At 35.4% G+C, this 23,234-nt stretch overlaps 1 protein-coding gene across 3 annotated transcripts in view; it reads right to left on the bottom strand.

Moving 5' to 3' along the window:
* The window catches only part of SSH2 (slingshot protein phosphatase 2), a 216,488-nt gene that overhangs the window by 157,269 nt on the left and 35,985 nt on the right, over positions 1-23,234 (bottom strand). For 2 of the 3 annotated variants that reach the window (XM_045519020.2, XM_045519019.2), the window contains exon 2: positions 3,713-3,793. The exons of the other annotated variant lie outside the window; for it this stretch is intronic. In XM_045519020.2, the coding sequence (XP_045374976.2) occupies positions 3,713-3,793 (81 nt within the window). The remainder of the gene's footprint in view (positions 1-3,712; positions 3,794-23,234) is intronic. 3 annotated transcript variants of the gene reach the window in all.

The following is a 23,234-nucleotide window of genomic DNA, read 5'->3' on the forward strand; positions in this document are numbered from 1 at the left end:
ACTACATTTGAAGGTTTATCCACAAGCATCTTGTTTGTGCTCACAATCTCTAGAGATTTACAAATGTAGATTTAATGGCAATAGCAGTTCTCCCCTTCTAAGTCTAGTTTTACTTTCTAAGTCAACAAATCGTTCATTGTTTTGATCATCCCATACATCATATTCTAAGACTTAAAACATACAAGAAAAATAGGATGCTTCAGAAAAATCCTGAAGATTAAAGCCCTTCCTATCTTCAATCCATAGGTTGGCTACTCAGTTGAACTAGGACGTATCTTAATGCTAATAACTTTTAAAAAGTTTTAAATCCTTCATCTTGAACTTAGTATTTGCCACATTAATTATTCTCTCTCTCCCAAAGCCATTCTCCTACCCCACAAAATGACTACATGTGAAAACCTCCACAGAAGTAGCCATCTAGAAGGATGTTGCTATATTGAGACACTTCCCTGTGCTAGAAGAGAATGCAAACCTATAGTTTAAAAATGTAAACGATTCTAAACTAAATAACTTGTACATTTTAGATTTTCCTTTCTTTTCATCTGCCTTTTCCACATTTGATTCTGGAGGGTAGCTTTTCCTTTTTTCCTTTCTTTAATAGCAAAAGGCTAACCACCTCTCCCTTTCATTGGGCTATTCAAACATAAAATCTGTTTTGCCAGAGGGAAAATGCATTCTCTACAGTGATACAGTATCCAAGCAAAGGAATGAAATAGACCATAAAAATCTGTATCCACCTCTCTTCCTGTTTGGCAGGACAGGGGTGGGGTCAGAAAAGCAGGGAAAGGGGAGAAAGAAATAAGTTGTATTCTTACGAAGTAAAGTAATACAACAAAGTTTCCGGACCTACAGGCTAGGGAAGAAATAATCCTATAATGGTAAGAATGCAGCTGTTTCTAGCTGAACCCCTACAAGCACCCAGTTGGAATCCCAGCTCAGGCAGAGCTCTTGTGCTTCAAGGCAGGACGGCAGTAGGTCTGGGGATGGGAAATGGAGAGAAGCCTCAGGAGTCTCACTGGCTGCTGCAGCCACTGGTACCTTAACCTGCTCTAGTCACTGCCTACATTCTTTCTTATCTGGAGCCAAAGTGAAACTCCTGCAGTTAGGGCCAGTGTCTTCTTCCTCTGTGACCTCTCCCAGTCCCACGGTCACCCTGCTCTTGGGCAGACAGTCCCTCTTCCCATTGTGGAAGCCTCCAATAACCCTGTGCATAGCAGAGGGAGCAAATGGCCGCTTCTACCCTTTATCTGGGTCCCTAGAGGCTGAGTAGGACTGAGAGGGGCAGAGGTCTTTTACATTCCTCTCCTCTCTTCCGGGAAAGCCCCAGGAGATGTAAGGCCCTTCTTTGCCCCAGCCAAATTTCTTTCCACTCATTCACAGATTTCTTTTCTTCTCCCCATGTATTGCATATGAATGATTTTCTCCTCTCTTTAGCTTTCCGTGAATATCCATAAAACTAATTTATTGAAAAGGAGATTATACATTCTCCTAGAGTAAATTCTTTTTCTTTTAATTTCAGCTTTATTGGGGAATGACTGACAAATAAAATTGCAAGATATTTAAAGTGTACATAATTGGGATTTGATACATGTACACATTGTGAATGATTCCGCCCATTTGGTTAATTAACACATCCATCACCTCACATATTTACCTTTTCTTTCTTTCCTTGGTGAGAACATTTAAGTTCTGCTCTTTCAACAATTTCAACTGTACAATACAGTGTTATCAATATAATAGTCACTATGTTTTACATTAGATCCTCAGACCTTATTTATCCTGTAGCTGGACGTTAGTTCTTAGGGTAGATTTGATATTTTATGCCTAACCCCCACAGCCTTGGGCCTGGTAATTTGTACATGAGAGTCAATAAATGCTTGGTGAATGAATAGATACATGCATAAGTGAAGGAATGAATATAGCTAACCAAAATTCGTATTTCTGTTATCCCAAGATTGATAAAAAGTTATTTATCTTCTACTCTTCATTACAACAGTTAACTTCTATTTCAAATAGTTATCAAGATCTCATACCACTTCCTTTGAAGAAAATTCAAAGTGAGGATTTTAATCAGTTTGCTCTCCAAATAATTCTGTTTTCAAGTTTAAGCCTTCAAACTGGGAGGGAGCTTTCAATCTCCTTTGACTCAGGGGTAGGAATAGGAAGGTGAGAAAAGAGTAATAAGTGTGGGAAATACTCCTTTAGCAAACAAAACAGGAGGAGGATTCAATACCTTGACAGGTAAAGCCAGCCAATTACATGTAACCACTTTTGCCTCCTGAAGAGGAAAAGACAACAAACCTGACTTAAATGAATAAAAGTTCTGGCAATAATATCAATCAATTCAGAGTAATCTGCAAATATATAGACCCAACTAATTTTTTCTAAGACAGAAAACTATTAAAACTAGAGTCATCTTTTCTCCCAAAATGTGTTCAGCTTCATAAAAATATTCTTTATGTGGACTGCCATGTACTGGTCTCTTTAAGACAGAATCAGTCAAAACAATAAGCCAGTCCAACTCCAGAGGACTCCACTGCAGAGTGAACAGAATGAATCTTGTAGGATCCTATATATAAGGAGACTGGTACACATTCCATCACTGATGATGCTGCCTGCTGATAATGAGCTCAGTGAGGGCTGTCAGCTGAGATCTGATGTCAGCACTGTCCCTGCTCATCACTTGACACTGAGAAAGAGTATAACCTTTCCACCCTTAGTCTGTCATCTGCAAAATGTTGATAATAAATGAGTGTTCATGTGAGTTCATCAGTTAATGTTCTCAAGTACAAGGGAAATGAGCACCACTCCAGCTATTGGTGAGTCACAATGCCATTCCAGACTCTTCGTCATTGCTGAATGAAGTACAACCAGATAAACCAATGTAATAGTTGACTGAGGTCCTAAAATAGTGATCACCTTCAATGTGCCATTAAGGTGAAGTAAAGACAGTTTAACAGCAGGTAGTACTTATGGTGAAACACTGTAAGAGTCTCCACTGATGAAACTTCAACAGTATTTATAGAATATTTACTATGCACAATAAACATTTTGAAATAGACAGAACCCAGATTTTATCATCAAGGTTTGTAGAAACTAGTTTTAGCCCTGGCTATCAAAGGCAGTTATTCTACTGGAAGAGATATGTAAAGTCAACCTAAGTCATTTTCTAACTTCAGCCTGATTCTGTGGGTAATTTGCAATAATTAAGCAACAATGGGGGGTCAGACGACATCACTAAAATTTATAACATCTCATGAAATGTAGTTAGACTGACTCTCTAGTCTAGGATTTGTAACATTACTTTGACTTAACATTATTAAAAGCCAGAACACGTTAGGTCTTTGTACGTGGGGAATAAAGGTCCAGCGGCAACACCAATACCAAACAGTTGTCACAGGGTAAAGCCCAGAAAAAAAATGTGAAAAATTCATCTCTTAGTGGAGGAGACTCACTCAAGGTTCCAGGGTGCAACATTTATCTACTTTGATAGGTATGCTTTGAGTGGAGATTACTATGCATACAAATATACCATACTATTCATATATGCACTCAGTCCAAGTCACTTATTTGCTTTCCCAGATTACCTGGCTGAGTGAGGCTTAACAGATAAAATAATAGGTTCTATCTCAGCTGCATTTAAGAGCCAACTTTATCCACAAAGCTTTCTCTTGAATCACCAAATGCTGTATAAAGACAAATACCTACGTACATTGGAATCACTAAAGATTTCTGATTCTTCACATTCACAGCAAAGTAATGCTGCGGATTCACTGTCTTCCAAATGAGAGCTCTGTAACACAAACAAGATCATTTCAGAGATCCAGATAAGGGGGCTGCAAGCATGAGGGGAAAAGCCAGCAGAAATCACTGTCAATGTTAGCTCATCAGTGAGAAGCTGCAATTCTGATTAGTAATGGCTGCTTTGGAGAGAATAAAGCCAAAAAGATAGTTGGTTAGGCAAATTGATTGAGGAGTGTTTGATTAGATGAAGCATTTTCTGTGGTTTCCAATTTGGGCAATGGGATGTCTTTTTTTCTGTAAAGATGGTGCTACTAACCCTTCATGGTATATACTCTGGACTTTCCCCAGAATGGAGTAGGTTTGTCTTCACTTATCCTCAGATTCAAAGGTATATATTTGATGACTGTTTAGAGATAGGTTTTAGAATATAACATAGGACATGACTGAGGGATCTAACCACTAGCCTGGCCTCATTAGCCCTCGGCTAACAAGTATTTATAAGAGCCAAAGAACATGCCCTACCCAAGTTCCACTGACAGATGCCAGAAAACAACTTAAAACCTTTCTTTTCTAATCTTTTTCAAAATCTATCTAGAAGACAGATAAGGAAAATGAGACAAAGGAGTGAAACAATTAGCTGGTAACACAAGAGTATTCTCCCCTTATGAATAACAGCAACACAAAAATGAGAAGAGAAAAAGCTCCAACTCTGACCCATTAAGTTCCATTTAACTGTTCGCTGTTGGGTAACAGCTGCTGGAAACTGAGCATAGAGAGGTATACACTTATGTCATCAAAACTACATAGAGATGTCTATACTTATGCCATCAAAACTTCACACTACCATATGATCCACCTATCTCACTTATGGGTATAAATCCAAAAGAATTGAAATCAGGATCTCAGAGAGCTAGCATTATTCACAATAACCAAGATAAGGAAACAACCAAAATGTCTACTGACAGACAATGAATAAAGAAAATGTGGTATATACATGCAATGGAATATTATTTAGTCTTAAAAAAAAAGAAGGAAATCCTGCCATATGTGACAACATGGATGAGCCTGGAGGATATCATGCTGAATGAAATAAGCCAGTAACAGAAGGACAAACACAGTGTATTCCCATTTACTTAAGGTATCCAAAAACAATCCAACTCACAGTAGCAGAGTAGAATGGTGGTTACCAGGGGCTGAGGGGGGAGGAGAAAATGGGGAGTTGTTGTTTAAAGGGTATAAAGTTTCAGTTATGCAAGATGACTAAGTTCTAGAGATCTGCTACAACATGCTGCCAACTGTATCAACATAGTACATTTAAAATTTTTGTTAAGAGGGTAGATCTCATGTTAAATGCTCTTACCACAAAACCAACCAACGACAACAAAACCCTTAATGCTTACAAGAAAACTTCTGGATGTAATAGATATGTTTATTACCTCGAGTATAATGATAGTTTCATGGGTGTCTGCATATGTCCAAACTCATCAAATTGTATACATTAACTATGAGAAGTTTTTTGTTTATCATTTATACCTCAGTAAAGCTATTAAACAAAAAAAAACTTCTCACTACCAGTGGCTGAAACTTAATTATATACAACTACTTTATGGTTGTATAAACTTAAAGAAAGTAAAGTTCATAGTTCCTACTTCTGGTAACTGCATTTTCCTTGTTTATTTCCTTCTTATTTTTTTCCTACCCTCATCCTTTGCCTACTTTTGGCTTTTTTCCTTACAACCAAGTCCTATAGTCCATGTTCTCTCCCTTTTCCTCTTTCAGAAAAAAAACAGAAACAACTAAACACTTAAAATCATTTTTTAAGTCCTGCAAATTCAAAGTCTCTTTATTCCTTACTCCCTTGCATTTTGGAGGAATAAAAAATAAGAATATTCACTCTCCTTTGTCTTTTTAAAAAAAAAAACAGTCTACAAAATACTTGAAGACTTCTAAAAGTCATGTTAGAAAAGCTTAAGGCTGAATAAATAACAAAATATTTGAAGGAATACAGTAGAAACCAAAGCTGCTTTCAATTCTCCCAAATTCTCTATCACAACAATGATGATATAGGTAATATTAAGCATATCAAAAGTGGCTTGTCATTGCCAAAGGGTACACAAACAGAAAAGAGAGAAAAGTACACACTGATTAATCCAAATGACGCTAGTTAAGATTTTAAAGTTTTCATTCTTGTCAGTATTTCAGCATGTTTACACAAGCTCTTTCAAAATGATCTTTGAAGAAAAAGGTCCTTATATGTAAAATGAAATATTAGACATAAAAAAAGAATGAAAGTCTGCCATTTGCAACAACATGGATAGAACTAGAATGTATTATGCTTAGTGAAATTAAGTCAGAGAAGGACAAATACTATATGTTATCACTTATATGTGGAATCTAAAAAATAAAACAAACAAATGTATATAACAAAACAGACACAGACTCACAGATATAGAAAACAAACTAGAGGATATCAGTGGTGAGAGGGAAGGGGAGGGGCAACATAGCATGGGATTAGGACAAACTACTATATATAAAATAGATAAGCAACAAAGATATATCATACAGCCCAGGGAAATATAGCCATTATCTTGTAATAACTTTAAAGGAAGTATAATCTATAAAAATACTGAATCACCATGCTGTACATTTGAAACTAATATTATAAATAAACTGTATTTCAATAAAAAAGATACTTGCATTCCTAAAGTTATTTTAAGACTTTATTGCATACTTATTAATTGAAATTCAAATAATTATGATACAAGGTATCAATTTAAGTATGCTAGTAGCATTAAAAATAATTGGTTCATGGAACAAGTATTTACTTGCAACCAACATACTTAGTTCTAAATTAAATCCTAAGAATCCTAAAGGAAGACAAAGGACATTTCAAGTTCTTTCCTCTGCCTTCTGAGGTACTTGGTAATTCCAATTCTGGGTCCTACAGGTTGAACTGTCTTATTTACGGCTATTAATGGAAGAAACTTTCACATATTGAGGTATGGGGAAATCATTCTAATTTAAAACATGATTTAACTTGAATTTTATGCTAACTAAAACAGCCTGCTTGTGGCCTATCAAACATACATTTTACATTGTACAATTCCCTATATAACACTGAAGTATTGAGTTCACAACAGGTCATTCATTACCATTTAACTGTATCCCTACTATGCACTAACCATTTTTCCTGGTGCTGGATTAGCTATAGTAAAACTCAAACAAAAAGGGACAGATAAATGAACAGGTTCCAATAATAGTTTTTAGTTTTTGTTTTTTATGGAGATGCAAAACCACAAAGATAAGGATATGGCTCTGTGGAAATATGCTGCTTTGGCCCAGTATCATTGGAGAAAAACAGGGGCTAAAATTGCTGAGGAAAAAACATCCATATATAACAACAACTGCCTCTAAGCAACAATTATAGTAATAAAATGTTGCAATTTTTATATGGAATGTATGATGCAAAGCCTCATGTACTAAGAAGGATGTTTTGAAGAGTGTTAAAATCTGTAACTTGTGCAATTACCTAACAATTTGCAAGCAAAAGTCTCAAGAAATAATCCCACAGAAGTCAAAACCTGTTGCTATTGTTGTCTCTTTAATTCTATTTTTCTTACAGGTTATGTGATTTTCAGAAGCAGAAAACATTAACTATTATTACATTTCTATCTTTCCTTCTTTCCTGTGTGTTTTCTCCCCCCAACTTTTTTAGGAGTTCTAATTAAGTGAATACATAGCAGTTGTTCTTAAAGAAACATGAGACTTTGAAAATACACTATTAGACATCAAACAATAAAATACATGTATACCCTAAAGCCTGATGACCACTTTGGGTCTAACAGCTTTTAACCTTTAAAGGTTAAGGCAAGAAGTGTGTCTCATTTAAAATCTGACGCTTAGGTATAACTGGATTGAATACAGCAATTTCATAGCCTAAGGATGACCCAATTGAGAAAACTCTCTCTGCAGTTCCTAACACCAAGTTACACATTTAAAAATCATTCTTTCTTTCTTTTTTCTTCTTTTTAAAAAATTACATCCCCATGATTCATCATCTATTTTATAACTGGAAGTTTGTATCTTTTGACTTCCATCAACCCATTCTGCTCACCCCCTGCCCCTAGCAACTACCAATCTGTTCTCTGTGTCTATGAGCTTGGTGAAAAACATTGTTTCAATATGTAATACATGCACATGGTAAACAAGATTCAGAAGGTGTCAAAGAGTATTTAAGTTTTCCTCCTGTCCCTGTCCCTGACACCTCCTAGTTCTCCACAATCCCATTGCCAGAAGTAATCATTATGCCAGTTTCTTGGGTATCTTTCCTGAGATATAATGTATACATATATACATGTGTGTATATCCTTTCTCTAAAATATATAGTGGAAGCACACCATGCCTATTTTTCTGTTGTTGTCTTTTTAACTTATTGCTGTTTACAAATTTTTAATTGTGGTAAAATAACATAATTTACCATCTTAACCATTTTCAAGTGTAGAGTTCATTGGTGTTAAGTATATTCACACTGTTGTTCAACCAATCTCTGGAATTTTTTCATCTTGCAAAACTAAAACTTATTATACCCATTAAATTTTTTTCATTTCCCTCTGTCGTAGCCCCTAGCAACCACTGTTCTACTTTCTGTTTCTATTAGTTTGATTACTCTTGATCCCTCACATAAGTGGAATTATATAGTATTTGTCTGTTTGTAACTGGCTTATTTCACTTAGCATAATGTTCTCAAGGTTCATCCATGTTGCAGCATGTATCAGAATTTCCCTCCCTTTTAAGGCTGAATACTATTCTATTGTATGTATTTACCACATTTTGTTTATCCATTCATCCATGATTTATTTCATGATTTTTGATCATTCCACAATAGTTCATTGTATAGAAGTTCCATAACTCAGTTTATCAGTCTCCTATTATTAGATTCAGATTACTTGTAATTGCAGTTTTCTCATTTGGTGTATCAAATTACCACAAACTTGATGGGTTAAACAACACAAATTTATTACCTTACAGTTCTAGAGGTTAGGAATCCTAAAATCAAAGTGGTGGCAGACCCATGGTCCTTTTGGAGGCTATAGGGGAGTGTGATAAATTGAGTCGTGTCCCCCACCAAAATTTACATGTTGAAGTCCTAACCCCTAGAACCTCATATGTGACTGTATCTGGAAGTGAGGAAATTAAATTAAAATGAGGTTATTAGGGTGGGCCCTCATCCAATATGACTGGTGTCCTTATAAGAGAAGAAGATCAGAACACAGATACACGTGAAGACAGAAGACAGACATCTACAAGCCAAGGAGACAGGCCTCAGAAAATCAACCCTGCCAACACCTTGATCTCTGACTTTTAGCCTCCAGAAGTGTTAAAAAAAAAAAAAATTCTGTTGTTTAAACCATCAGTCTATGGCAGCCCCAGCACTATTAACAGGGAGAATCTGTTTCCTTGCCTCTTCCAACATCTAGCAGCCACTTGCATTTCTTGGCTTATGGCCCCCTTCCTCTGTCTTTAAAGTTAGCAAAGGCAGGCTGAGTGTTTCTCACATCATATCAATCCAACCTCTTCTCTGTCTCCCTTTACCTCTTTTAATGACAGTGTCCCCTACTCCGATAATCCATGATAATCTGCCCATTTTAAAGTCATCTGATTAACAACCTGAATTCCACCCAATCTTAATTTGCCCCTTTACCATGTAACATAATATATTCACAGGTTCACAGGGGATTAGGACAAGGACTCTTTTAGGGGGTCATTATTCTTCTGCCTACCACAGAATCTTCTTTTCTGCAAGTTTTACTGGGGAAAACAATTGTGTTTAAGAACCCAATATTCACACCAGTATAGTGGGAAGCACAAAATTAAGCGACCAAGCAACACTATAGCTATATATTTTGCCCTTAAAGACGATTCTTAACACTTAGTAGCAAAAGCAGAATGTTTGAAATTGTTCTTTTCTGGATGATAAATTGGATTTGATCCAACCACAGTACTTCACACAGGCCTCCATGTAATCAATGGTACAGATCTGCAAAACAATTGGCTGGTATTAACGATACAATCTATGGCCATTGAAGGACAGTAATGATTAGACTGAGTCAACTTGAAAGTTTAAATCAGAACGAATTGGTGGTTCCTCCTTCTAAGCATCCACAGTTCCCTGCACATATGTTTTCTAACCCTTATCTCTCTACTGCAATTATTTCAATATATATTGTTTCTCTCCCTCTAGACTGTGAGCTTCTCAAGTTGTATCTCTAGGGCCTGGCACAGAGTAAGCATTCAATGAATGTACAATAAATAAGTGACAGCATTACTTGTTGCAATTCTTCCTTGTTGCCAATAACAATAACACAAATTGAAGATGAGTTATAATCTTTGTGTATAGTTTTGCTTAAGAGACCAATAGTCTTCACTACCCTAAACACATGATCTTTGATTAGTCATAGTAGCAACAGCTTCTACTGAAGAGCCAATTGTTACATGAGACACTGCCTCTGTTGGGCTCCAAGTCAATGAGGAGGCTTTAAGCCAAAAGAGCATCTTCAATTCTCAGAGCTACTTAGCAGGTTGGCTTGTCAGTGGCTGAGGCTGTCCAGGTAGTCATGCTACAGGACTCCCTAACTCTGGCTTGCACTTAGCCCATTTCATCTGCAAAGGACTGCTGCTTTCTACACTCTTTGTGTGTAATTCACAGCTCTTTTATGGCCTTGCTTTTCTATTCACTTCTCCCTTCAGAAGGAATATGGTCTCTCAATCTAAATCTTAGCCATCCTTCAAAGCACCACTTAAATCCCAGAATTTCAGGAAGCTTCAAAATGATGACTTCAGCCTCACTGATCTCCCTCTCCTCCAAGCCTTCACAACCTTGGCAGGGCCTGGCAAACTACAGCCTGTTTTTATATGGCCAGCAAGCTAAGAATGGTTTTCATATTTTAAAAAAATGTTTCCAAAACTGAAGGATTTATTAGTTTCAAAATAACAAAAGCCACCTGGCTTTGGAACCCATCTTGTTGTGGTTCCAGTCTTTTTCATCAATGGTTGTTCTGCACATAGTTGTGACTTTTGTGTGCTTGTGAGAAGAGGTGAGCCATCTTGGCCCACTCCTGGTTTTCACATTTTTAAAGGATTTTTTTTTTTAAAGAAAAGGCAAAGAAGAACATGCAATAGAGACCATTTATGGCTGGGAAAGCCTAAACTATTTACTGTTAGACTTTTAACAGAAAGTTTGTTGACCCTGGCGTAGAGCACATAATTCAGCCTAATGATAAACTGCGTAGAACTGTCTCCAACCTTTACATGGATCACAGTCTTATCTCCCTGTGGTTTTACTGAGATACAACTGACATATAACATTGTATTAGTTTAAGACATACAGTATAATGATTTAATGTATAGATTTTTTGCAGATTTAGAGGTTTTGCTTGTAATTTTTTGAACATCTGCTTATGATAGTACCTCAGATCCTATACAAATGCCATTACTTGTACCAGCAAATTCACACCCTCATACAGAGATGATTTGAATCTATTTTTTAAAAAGTCCCCAAACCTTGTCATCTCCTTGAGGTTTTCTTTTTCTTTTTCTTTTTTTTTTTCTCTTTTCTTTTTCTGATATGACCATCTGTCCTACAAGGGCATGTTTCTGAAACAGGAGAAAAAAACTTAAGCAGTGATTCTCAAAGTGTGGTCCCCAGACCACCAGCAGCAGCCTCACTTGTAGAATGGTTAGAAATGCAAATTCTTAGGTTCCACTCTAGATATATTAAATTAGATAATCTGGGAGTAGGGCCCAGAAATGTGTTTTTAACAAGCCTTCCAAGTGATTCTGATACACATTAAAGTTTGAGAGCCACTGGTCTAAAACATTTGTATCCATTAGATAGCAATTAAATCACGGCTTTAGAACCAGAATGATGGAATCACATCACTCCAAAACCAACTCTTGATAGCAAAACCAACAAAAGGAAAGTGGTGAGTAAGGAAAGTGGCCAGTGAGATATAAAAGCAGTCATTCCTATGCATAGGTTATTCAGTTTATACAGGGGCATTACCTATATTTAATGAATGTTTACTTAAGGCAACTAAGCTAGGTATCATGGTGGATTCTAAAAAGTAATCATCCACAGAAGTAAGAACAAATTAATAAATAAGTAATAAACAAATTCATAAATACAGAGAAAAGCAAAGAAGCTGGTAGAAGGTACTCAATCTTCATGAAAACCGACAAAAAGAATGGAAATAAAATAGTAGCTGCAACTCAAAACTTCAAGATCTGGAATCTCAAGATACAAAAGAAAAATTCTGGATTTATGTCTCTATTGCTAATTAAGTGGCTCAAAATTAATATATAATCTGTAGAGAGACTGGTTTGTCTCAGTTTAGTCAAACCAAATATTCTATTATTTTCTGGTTTTGGTTAGGATTCTGCTATTAACAAGTTAGCTGCTTACTTCCCTCCTGTTCTGTGTAGGAGTTTAAAAAAAAAATCAGTTCTGTCAACTTCATGAGCTGACAGCAGGCTAGCAAAACAAGGAGGTACAGAAAGTTTAACTCCACATCTACTGAAAGCACACAGTTCTTGTTCACCCCCATATATTTGGTAAATTACCCTACATATTATCTTTCGGTCTTTAAAACCTTAGCATTCTAATTCTTTATTTTCCTCCTCAGACCAATGTGTGAGAACTATCTGTGGTTTAAACACAACTGTTAATCGCCCCAACCACCCCCCGACACAAATACCTTTAAAATTTGTTTGTATAGCTTGATTTGGAACTTGGGCTATGAGAGTGAATTGGGTTTTAGACATGCTAATGTGTATGCCATGTAATATGACCACTGCATGCTTCTGAGGATGTGCAAAGAGGTGAAGCTCTGTTTTCCTTTGGGGAACACAGATTTGAAGAGCAAAGAGAAGGCTATTTTAGAGAAAGTAGGGGAATTCAGGAAACAAATTAGAAGACAAGAAGACACTGAGTAAGAAAGCCTCCCTTGGACAATTGTCTGGGGATGTGTGCCAGGAAAGAAAGATAAGTGCAGAAAGATTGCTGTTAACTGAGATAGAATCCTGAGACATTACCAAGTCAGGTTTCAGATGATTGTGAAAAGAGCAGTTTTTACTTAGAATCAAGGATTAGGCCTATTTCCCAGTAAATAAAGAGCTTGCTTCCTTCTGCAATAAATAAGAGAACTAAACGATTTAGCTCTAGTACTAGAGGAGGAATGTAGGTTGACTATCAAAGAAGGCTAGAGATACCTAAAATTAAGGGCTAACAAGTTGAACTGGGAGTAAAGTGAGTGACAATTTTGTATTTGTAATTAATTTCCTACATTTCTGATCACAAGATCTCTTCACATTGCAGAAGGGTCATTTCTGAATTCTAATTGATTAACTGGACTATGATGAAAGAAGCTGCCAAGAAGGAGCTGAAAGATTGTAAACCTCATATATAATCTTTCAAAGAAATTCTATTTAAAAAACTAAAAATAGAGATACCATATGATCCAGCAATCCTACTCCTGGGCATATGTCCAGAGAAAATTCTAAGTCAAAAAGACACATGCACCCCAATGTTCACAGCAGCACTATTTACAATAGCCAAGACATGGAAGCAACCTAAATGTCCACTGAGAGATGAATGGATAAAGAAGGTGTGGTATATATTTCCAATAGATTACTACTCAGTCATAAAAAAGAATGAAATAATGCCATTTGCAGCAACATGGATGGACCTAGAGATTATCACACTAAGTGAAGTAAGTCAGGCAGAGAAAGCAAATATCATATGATTATTGCTTAAAGTGGAATCTAAAAAATTTATACAAATGAACTTATACAAAATAGAAACAGACTCACAGACATAAAAAAAACTTACAGTTACCAAAGGGGGAAGGAAGAGAGTGATAAATTTGGAATTTGGGGTTAACAGATACACACTACTATATACAAAATAGATAAAGAATAAGAACCTACTGTATAGCACAGGAAACTATATTCAATATCTTGTAATCCTATAATGGAAAAGAATCTGAAAAATACATATGCATACAAACACACGTATATATAAAACTGAATCACTTTGCTGTACACCTGAAACACTGTAAATAATCTACACGTGAATAAAAAAATTTTTAAAGATGTGTAGCATACAATTTATAAATAATAGTGAAATATACAATACTTTTTATTGTTATAAAAAACAAAAAGAAATTCTCTACAGAGAAATAGTTACATCAACAGTTCAAACTATCTGAGGGGAGCATCACTGAAATACCTCTCCAGAGTTCTCCTTCCTGATCCAAACTCTCAACATGCACTAAAAAAATCACACTCAGTTTTGGGTATGGCAGAGGTACTAAGATCCTCAAGATCCCTCAAGATCCTTAGATTCATAAAATTATTTAAAGATGAGAGAAACCCAATTCAGAATCGTCCTTGTCTGTCTTTTTCTCCTCAGTCACCCACATTTCAGAGGCTGAGACCATAGTGAGATTGCCAAGCTCCTTGAGGGAAATTCCCATGCAGGTAAGAGACAAGGTGATCACCAGATATTCAGTTTCCACCAGAGAATTCTAAGAATACCTATCAAACATTGGCCATGGGCCTGTGAGTCCACCCTGCCCCACTTAATGGGGAGAAAAACAGACAGACTTTTCAGCCCTCTCATCCAGTATCATAAAAAATAACCTGGAAAAGTGGGACTTTATGGAGAGCTAATAGCAGCCTAGAGCTAACTGCAAATTGAGCAATACCAGGAAATGAGCAAAGGGATAAGAGTGGAAGTGTCTAAAGAGATTCCAGACATCAAAGGGCAATGCCCCTGAGCCACAGGAGTTTATGATAACCGCTATCCTTATCCTAGAGAAACACCTGGAACTTATGCATGGATTTCTTGCATGGGACATCAGTCAGCACAAGGAATAACTCCAGGCCCATGTGGGACCCCCTTAGAAAGAGGAACAGCCCATCAGGAAAAGTAATGGAACCCTACACCCTCCAGAAACTTTAAATCTGGACCATATTTTCTGTACGTCCTCAGATCAATGTTAATTACCTCATGTTGGTTTGTCAAAGGAAGGTGACTAGAAAGATTCAAATAAAAAAAAGTTACCCTACTAAAGTGTTACATTCCCATTGGAGGTTAAATAAACAAAAGTCCCCACTACCAAAAACCCAACTTTTAGGTCCAATTTGAGTAGAAATCAGACTAAAAAGTGTCACAGAATAAAACTTTCTCTGATAAAAAATCTCTAATTTCAAATTTCTGAAGCAATGTCCTCTCTTCTCTAATCCTCAAATAACTGCAAACTAAGATAAATGGATAGACCTCTCTTGTGTTTTGAAGTTCTAAATTGTCTGCTTAAAGGATAAGAAACAGTTTTATATTTTGACAAAAAGGTCACTTGTGGTTAGGGCTCATAAAAGTCCGTTCTCTGAGGACTGTTTATAATTTACATGTAGCCAAGTAATACCACTCAATATACCCAGTTTCCTCAATTTCAAACAATCAAACAAAGAAAGAGACTTTAAAATTTTCTTACTGAAACAGTTTTTCACTTTTCTGTGTATGTTTTAGCATTAGACTCTGAGTCTGACAAATTTTCCTGGCTAGTTATTTCCCACTTACTCCCAAACCTATAATGGGCCTAGTAATCCTGTGAACAAGTAAAAAAGCATTGTCATTTCTAGCAGTAGAGAATCTTACAAAGGAAGTAGGCACTTCCTTTGAAATTATGAAAGTTTTGATGTGTTTAGGGGGAAAGTGTAGTTATACTTTCTGTCCCACTTGACCAAAGGGCAGCTGGGAATCTCAAGAGGCAGACAGTGTATTCATGTTCTCCCAGCAAGACCCTCAACAATAAACCAGTCTTTGAAAGTCTCCCCAAAATACAGCAATCAACCAAGTCCTACTCATTTTTTTTTCCAACCTGTAGGCTGAGAGACCTGTGAACAGCTTGTGAAATCAGTTTAGTGGTTTGCAGCAACATGGCTTTTTTTTTTTTCACTGAGTAGAATAGAAAATATCAGAATACACTGCATGAAGGAAGAGGAAGAATTGCTTCATGAAACTTCTGTTTTAGATACGTATGTGTGTGCAGCACCTCCATAAGCCTACCAGGTCATAACGTGAAATGTATTTCTCACAGTGGAGCTCAGTCATATGAATTTGAACGTTATTCCTCTAGACTACAAGTTTCATGAGGAAAAAGATCAAGTGTACCCAATTCACTCATTCTGTATACCTAGCAACTGCACACAGTGCCTAGCATTTATAACATGCACTCAGTAAATATTTGTTGGCTGACTATTTAATATGCATTCTATTATTAATACTGTGGTCCATAAATCAAAATATGGATTGAATCCAAGTAATTAGAAAATAGTTTTTATGAGGCACTGAAAAAACAACATTTGATTAACAAATTTAACAATTCCTCCCTTGCTTGCCCTTTGATTGATGTGCTAAACAAATGGTAAATCCCAGCAGGAAATGAGAAAAGGCAAGGTCTTGGGAACTGACAAACTAAATGATTACCCTTAGGATAATCATTGTGATCTTACTATGTACATATTCTGACATAATATATACAGACTTGTACAGTGGGAAAAGTACAGAATTTAGAATCAGAAGACGTAACGACAACCAATGACTAAACAACCTTGGACAAATTGTTTTAACTTCTCTGAGCGTAATTTCCTCAACTGGGAAAACAAGTTGTGACAACTATAATTGGTTACCAAAATATAGGTGTAACTTCTAGCAGAAAATATAGGAGAAAATCTTTGCAGCGTTAGGTTAGTAGGCAAAGATTTCTTAACGACACAAAAAGCACAAATCATAAAAGAAAAAATTTATAAAATGGATTTCAAAAAAAAGTAAAAACTTTTGCTCTTTGAAAGACATTCTTAAGAAAATAAAAAGTAATCTACAGACTGGGAGAAATATTTGTGAAATATGTCTGACAAAGTGCTTGTATAGAGAATATATAAAGACAAGTATCTTAATAAAAAATAGGCAAAATATTTGAACAGACCAAGATAGCAAATAAGCACATGAAAAGATGCTAGCTAGGTGTACCACTTATTGACGGGAAAATAAATAAAGAAATAAAGTACAGATCATGATATATAACATTAAAGGATGAAAAAAATCCTTTCTGAACTTTTACCCAGATAATTAACTACTAATGTAGTAAACTTCTTGAGGACAAGGACAATGCCTCCATAGAGTAGGAATTCAATAAATTTTTATACCTAGTGTACTGTGAATGAATTTAAAATCATAATGTATTTAAAATGCCAATCATGCATTTTTTTAAAAACTGCAGAGCAGTATTTAGCATGGTAGCAAGTTGAATAAATGAACTTCCTTAGAATTATGTAATTGCTTTGAACTATCTATGGCAATAAGAAAATAATTTAAAGTGCTGAATTAGAGCTATTGGCCATCACTGAAAAGCAATCATTACTAAAAAGAATCATTTGGCATTTTCACTGCCATTTTTACTTATATAAAGAAAAATAATTTAAAGACATCTAACTCAGTGACACAGATCAGAATCTCTGGTCAGCTAACTATGACCTCTATTTCTTTCCATTTTGTTTTTTAAGGTTGAATCCTTGGGGCACATCCTAACTTTATGTCTATTAAAAATAAAACTATACCTTCCCTTTGGCCCAGCAACTCTGTTTCTAGAAATCTATTGTAATTATGTGAAATGACATTTTTCTAATGTTATTCATTGTAGCATTTATTATTATAACAAAAGCCTGGACACTGGAAATTAATTAAGATACACCTACGCAATGGAATCCTATGTAGGGATAATAAAAACAAGGGAGCTTTTTATGTACTAATATGGAATATTTCTAAGCTAGACTAAGTGAAAAAAAGCAAGGCACAGAATATTGTAAATAGTATGGTATCATTAGTATTAAAGAGGGGAATGGCACACGTGCATGCACACGCACACGTACACACACATCTGCTTGTCTATGCATAGAGTACTTCCAGAAAGAGACACAGAAAATGAATAACATTAGTTATATGTGAAGAAGAGTAATGAATGGCCAGGGGACAGAAGTAGGAAGACTTTTCACTATATACTCTTTCATGACTTCTTGAATTTTGAATCTTAGGAATATGTTACCCAGTTTAAAAAAGAAAAGAAGAAATAAACTTATAAATCAAATGCTAACAATGAAAGAATTTACTTAGCCTTTTAGTAGTAAGCAAGTCCCAGGGAAAAACAGATTTGATTAAACTCTGACATGTGAATGAGGATACTGACAAGTGTCAGAGAGACACCTATCTGGGTCTGTGTGAGCTCCTTTGGAGACCTGAAATACTGATATTATAAACCCCAGACCTGTACATAGCATCATTCAGACACTGATTCAATAAATTCCTACTGGAATTACCATTCCTTATTTGTCCATTTGATAGACAAAAATGATGGTTTTAAAGTTTCTCTTCATTATCTGTAATTTTTACCTCAATACAAAATGGAGAAGTAGGTTTTCTTGTGATGGAAATAAGATAAATGAAGTCTGGGTATACTCAGAGGTCAAAAGTGAATCTTTCAAGGGTGAACTCTAATTGTACACAAAGTCCTCTAAATATGACCACAGCATAGAGGGGCAACTAAAACAGTACCAAGGCTTTCTGAAGTTGAGAGATTCCCTTAAGCATTTCTAAAACTTCTCACATGAGAAGGAAGGGAAGCAATATATGGAATTTTAGGAATGAAACTCTGGTTAACAGGGTTATGGGGCATCTGAGAAGTCACGGGATAGGTCTGACTTTCTCAGAGGGGAGGCTGCATTTTTTTTTTTAATTTCCAACATCTGCTATTAAAATTAGTTCTGGACAAATGTTTGCAGATGCAGAGCAGCTGGCAGTCTTGGCTGCATTTTGCCCATTGGTAGATCATAAGCAAGTCAATGAAGAAGGACTGTTGAATTTTCGATTTGTGTTTCAGTGTTTTCAGAGACCTGGCAAATTTATGTTCTGAAACACTAGATTCAGAATGTTAATATCCTACTAAACACTGGTTAGAGCCTGAGATGTTCATAGTGGTATTGAAAGTTTACATTTAGTCTCTGAAGACAATAAAACTTGAAAATACATTCTCTTGCAGCCATTTCTAAGCAAATCTTTTTTATACTCATGTGGAATAAAGGTATATTATTCTATCTACAGTAGTGCTTTCTGACTCACTTGATTTTTTTTAAAGAAATCAGAAGATAAACATGTCCTACTTCACTAGTTAATCAAAAATGTAAAATAAAACAAGATACAATTTTCATCCTTTAGACTGGCAAAGATAAGAGACTATAAATGTTTCCAAAAGCTATTAACAAAAAGAGAAAAAGGAACTCTCACACACCAACAGCTGAGAGAGTAAAATGGTAAATTTTTCTGAAAAGTAATATGATATTTTATCAAAGATCTTAAAAATGTTCACTATCTTGGACTCAGTAAATTCCAGAATTTATTTTAAAGAAATAACCAGAGATGTATAAAAAGATTCATGTACAAGATATTCCATACAGAATTATATATATTACAACTCAAATATCCAACAAGTAATAGTTAAATTACAGCACATTGAAATGGTTATCTTACTAAAACACAGGGAGACTCTTATTGCAGCCAAATCCTTTAATGAGCCTGATTCATTTTTTAAAAACAGAAAAACAGTGATGAAAAGCAGTGGTCCATTAGACATACTTGCTTTTTGGTTTTCAAAGTGATGGAAGGATAAAACAATTTCTTTTGAATCATGTGCATGTTGGTTTTAGACTAATTCCAGCTCTGATTCTAGAAAACTGAGAGTTTACAGCTTTAACTTTATTTCAGCATATAACAATAGGAACTGGTGACTATTAGTACCCACTGGACATAACCGGACAGTACAACATTAGCATGAAGACTTGGCTTCCATCCTAGAAACAATACAATAGCAACAATAAAAATCAGTGTGTATTCCTACGCCTAGAGCTTACGTTAAAAAAGAAAGGCCAAACCTCCCTCCCCCAGCAAAAAAGTTTAATGATATTTACATAAGGTTAGGTGGATACAGGAACAACTAGCGTAGTGCTCTCTTAACATGGTGATACAGAGCACTGAAGGAGGGATTATAGTGGCAGGTGAAAATTCTTAGTAGCTTAAAAAGTATTTTTTTGGCACAGGTAAGATACAAGTAATAAGACTCTGAAATGCTTCATGTTTGAAAGAAGAATTTTAAAAATTAATTTTGGTGAGTTTTAGAGCTACAGGGTTAATGGAACAAGCATGCAAGCCAACGTGCAAGCAAAACAAAAATATCCATACTTACTAAGAGGTTACCTAAAAAAATCAAGAGAAATAGAATTGGGTAGGATGGCTTTTAATACAATTTTTTTTTAAGTAAAGAGACTTTAAATGTACAACTGGCTCGAAAACCTCTAAAGAAACATGTAGAACAAACACATGGAAATAAGAAAATTTAAGCAAAGGCTACATATCAAGAAGAAAAGTTCAACTTTATCATCATTATCTCCCAAGGCAAACATGTCAACATTTACTATTGGTATAGGGCATATGACCTGAATAGAGCAAATTTTACATTACTTGTAACTCCAATTCAAGGGAAGGTTCCCCTTAACATTCTGTTTTTAGAAGCAGTTATTGACAAAAACACAGACTGACTGACTGATTTATAAACAAGCTTCTAGGAAAAGTTTTTTTGACATTTGGTATTTGGCCCAGTTCCTTCTACTTTCTGCATCTATACTCCCTTAAAAAAGAAATGTTCAAAATAACAGCTTATTTCCAGATATTAAAGAAAGATAATTAACAGGAGTTTTCAGATTAACATTTTTAATGAAAAAAATTCATAGTTGTGTTTATTGACTATGAGTTGTGAAAGGAGAACAGAGATGCAGAATTCTCTACAATTGTCTGAAAACATCTAACTGGATCCGAAAATTAAGTTAATTAGGATGTTGTGGAATCTCAAAAGATAAAATTATCTTAAGTCCTCTTTTCTCTCTAACTCTCTCTCCTAAATGATATTATTAAGCCACAGGACTTTAAATATCAACTGTTCACTGATGATTCCCAAATTTATATCCCTAGGCCAAAACCTCTCCTGTAAGCTGCTAAAATCAGAAAGCTGGAGTGGTCTTTAACTTATTCCTCTGCCTCATTCCTCTAAGCCCTGCAGGTTCTACCTCAAATCTACCCAAATCTTGTCTTACCTGCAATAACCTCGCTACTGGCCTGCTTGCTTCCACCCTTATCTCCTACAATTTGTTCTCCACACAGCTGCCAAAGCCATCTTTTTTAAAGCAGAAATTACGGTCACTCCCATGTTGAAAACCCTTCTATGGTTTCCCCATCCCACTTGGAAAAAAAAATTCCAAATTTCTTACCGTGGTGTACAAAGTCTTACATGATCTGGCCTTTGCTTATGTCTCTAGTTTTTTTTGTTGTTTTTTTTGTTTTGTTTTTTGTTTTTTCATTCTGCCTTGCTATATGTTGATCCAGCCACACTGGCCTTCCTTCAGATTCTCAAATATGCCAAACTGTCTCCACCCCAGGCCTTTGAACGTGCTATTCTCATTGCTTAGACTACTCTTTTCCTTAATTTCCTATGGCTGGCTCCTACTCATTCTTCAAACCTAAGTATGACTTCTTCAGAAAAGCCTTTCCTAACCTCCAATTTTAGCACTGTTCCCTATGTGTTTCAGTCATAGAATCATCACAATTTGTAATGACGAACTTATGTACATACTTAATTCTATCTTCACTACTATACAGTGTAAGCTTCATGAGAGAAGGAATTATGTCTGCATCATCAATGCACACTTATTGCCTAGTACAGTATGTGACACATAGTGGTGTTCAATATACATTTTTAGAATTAATAAATCAATGAGTGAAGTTTTTTTTAAGGCAATTGGAGAAATATATGGAAACAGTGAGATGATCAAGAGAAACTGGGCTGCAAATACTATCACACCAGCTTACTCAGCATTCAGATTTCTTCCAGATTTCTACTATAGTAGATATTCCATATTAAATAATGAGTTACTAGTCATAAGTATCAGTGAAGGCATATGAAAAAGAATGAGATAAAAATCTAGACATACCCTACTGAATATATTACACTATGATTATAACTAGTAAACTTTAATGGTACAATATGATACTTATGATCTCAAATTATTAATTATCTAAGCTACACAAATTATGAATAGGCAGAAAAATAAGCTCCTAGCAGCAAGTAAACAACTGAAAAAGTCTGGTTCAAGATTGGTTGATTTTATTATGTAAATCATAGGAAATCTTTAACAATAGAGCACTTGGTATTATTATTTTTCATAATTATACAAATTGTATACATTAATGACTAATTATATGAATTTCCTCTAAACCTCATGTCTGTACATTTTCTTTTTAAAGATGTGCTCCGGAGTCTATAGTTTTAAAATTCCATGGTGTAAAGTCTAAGAACTAAAATATGATGACCATATTTTCAAAACAAAAAAATCAGAATGTATGTTGACAAATATTTCAAACTAAGAGTAATGAAAATCTTAAATATTAATATCTCTATATTACAGACAAGAGCACAGGGACGCAGTAAGTAATTTATCCAAGATTAGTATAAAAAACATCAGGTTTTTCTTACTCAGAGGCTTATGCTGTTTCCATTTTGTTAACAGTGATTTCTGTTGTTCGTTTTTTCATTCACTCCAATATTAACTGAGTATCTACTAAGTGCTACCACAATTAAGCGGATATTAGAAAAAAATCATAACTTGTCCTGAAAGCTCATAAATACTTCCAGAATCAAAATAAACCTAAGGGAGGGGGGGAGTGGGGAGAGGATGGAAGGGAGGAGGGGAAGGAGGCTACTTGAAACAAAGAGGATCAACTGTCTTTTTCTTTGTTAGATCTGCTCAAACAGCATGTGACATCCACTTGAGGTCTCTGGCCCATCAGAAAGTCATCAAAACAAGATGCATTGTTTCCAAGTCCCAGTCAAGGCTCATGAAAATTAAGCTGGTAAAAGCAATGCCATAAATATAATGTTGGATATTCTAAATTTTGACACCTAAAGATATAAGAGAATAGAATTTTAGAAAGATGAAGGATGTTTTAAAAAACTTAATGCTACAAAATAATTTGTTCTTAAGAATGAAATAAAAAAATAAAATGCAAACCACACACAAGGCCGCACTTAATAATTTAGTTATGCACATGTTGCTAGGATAAAAAGCCTTCTAGTCATTCATTCTTCATTCATCTCACTAGCCGGCCATCAAACATCATTGAATGCCTACTACATAGGATACTCTGCTAAATGATATATAAAGGTGAATTAAAGTCTACTGCACTCTAAGTAGTCTTCAGTTTAGTACTGGAAGGGAAAAATAATTACAAGGTGGAAAGGAGAGGTTACTTTATGCTCAAGGATTAGGGAGAG

The sequence above is a fragment of the Camelus bactrianus genome, chromosome 16, assembly GCF_048773025.1.
Source record: "Camelus bactrianus isolate YW-2024 breed Bactrian camel chromosome 16, ASM4877302v1, whole genome shotgun sequence".
In the NCBI taxonomy this organism is placed as follows: Eukaryota; Metazoa; Chordata; class Mammalia; order Artiodactyla; family Camelidae; genus Camelus; species Camelus bactrianus.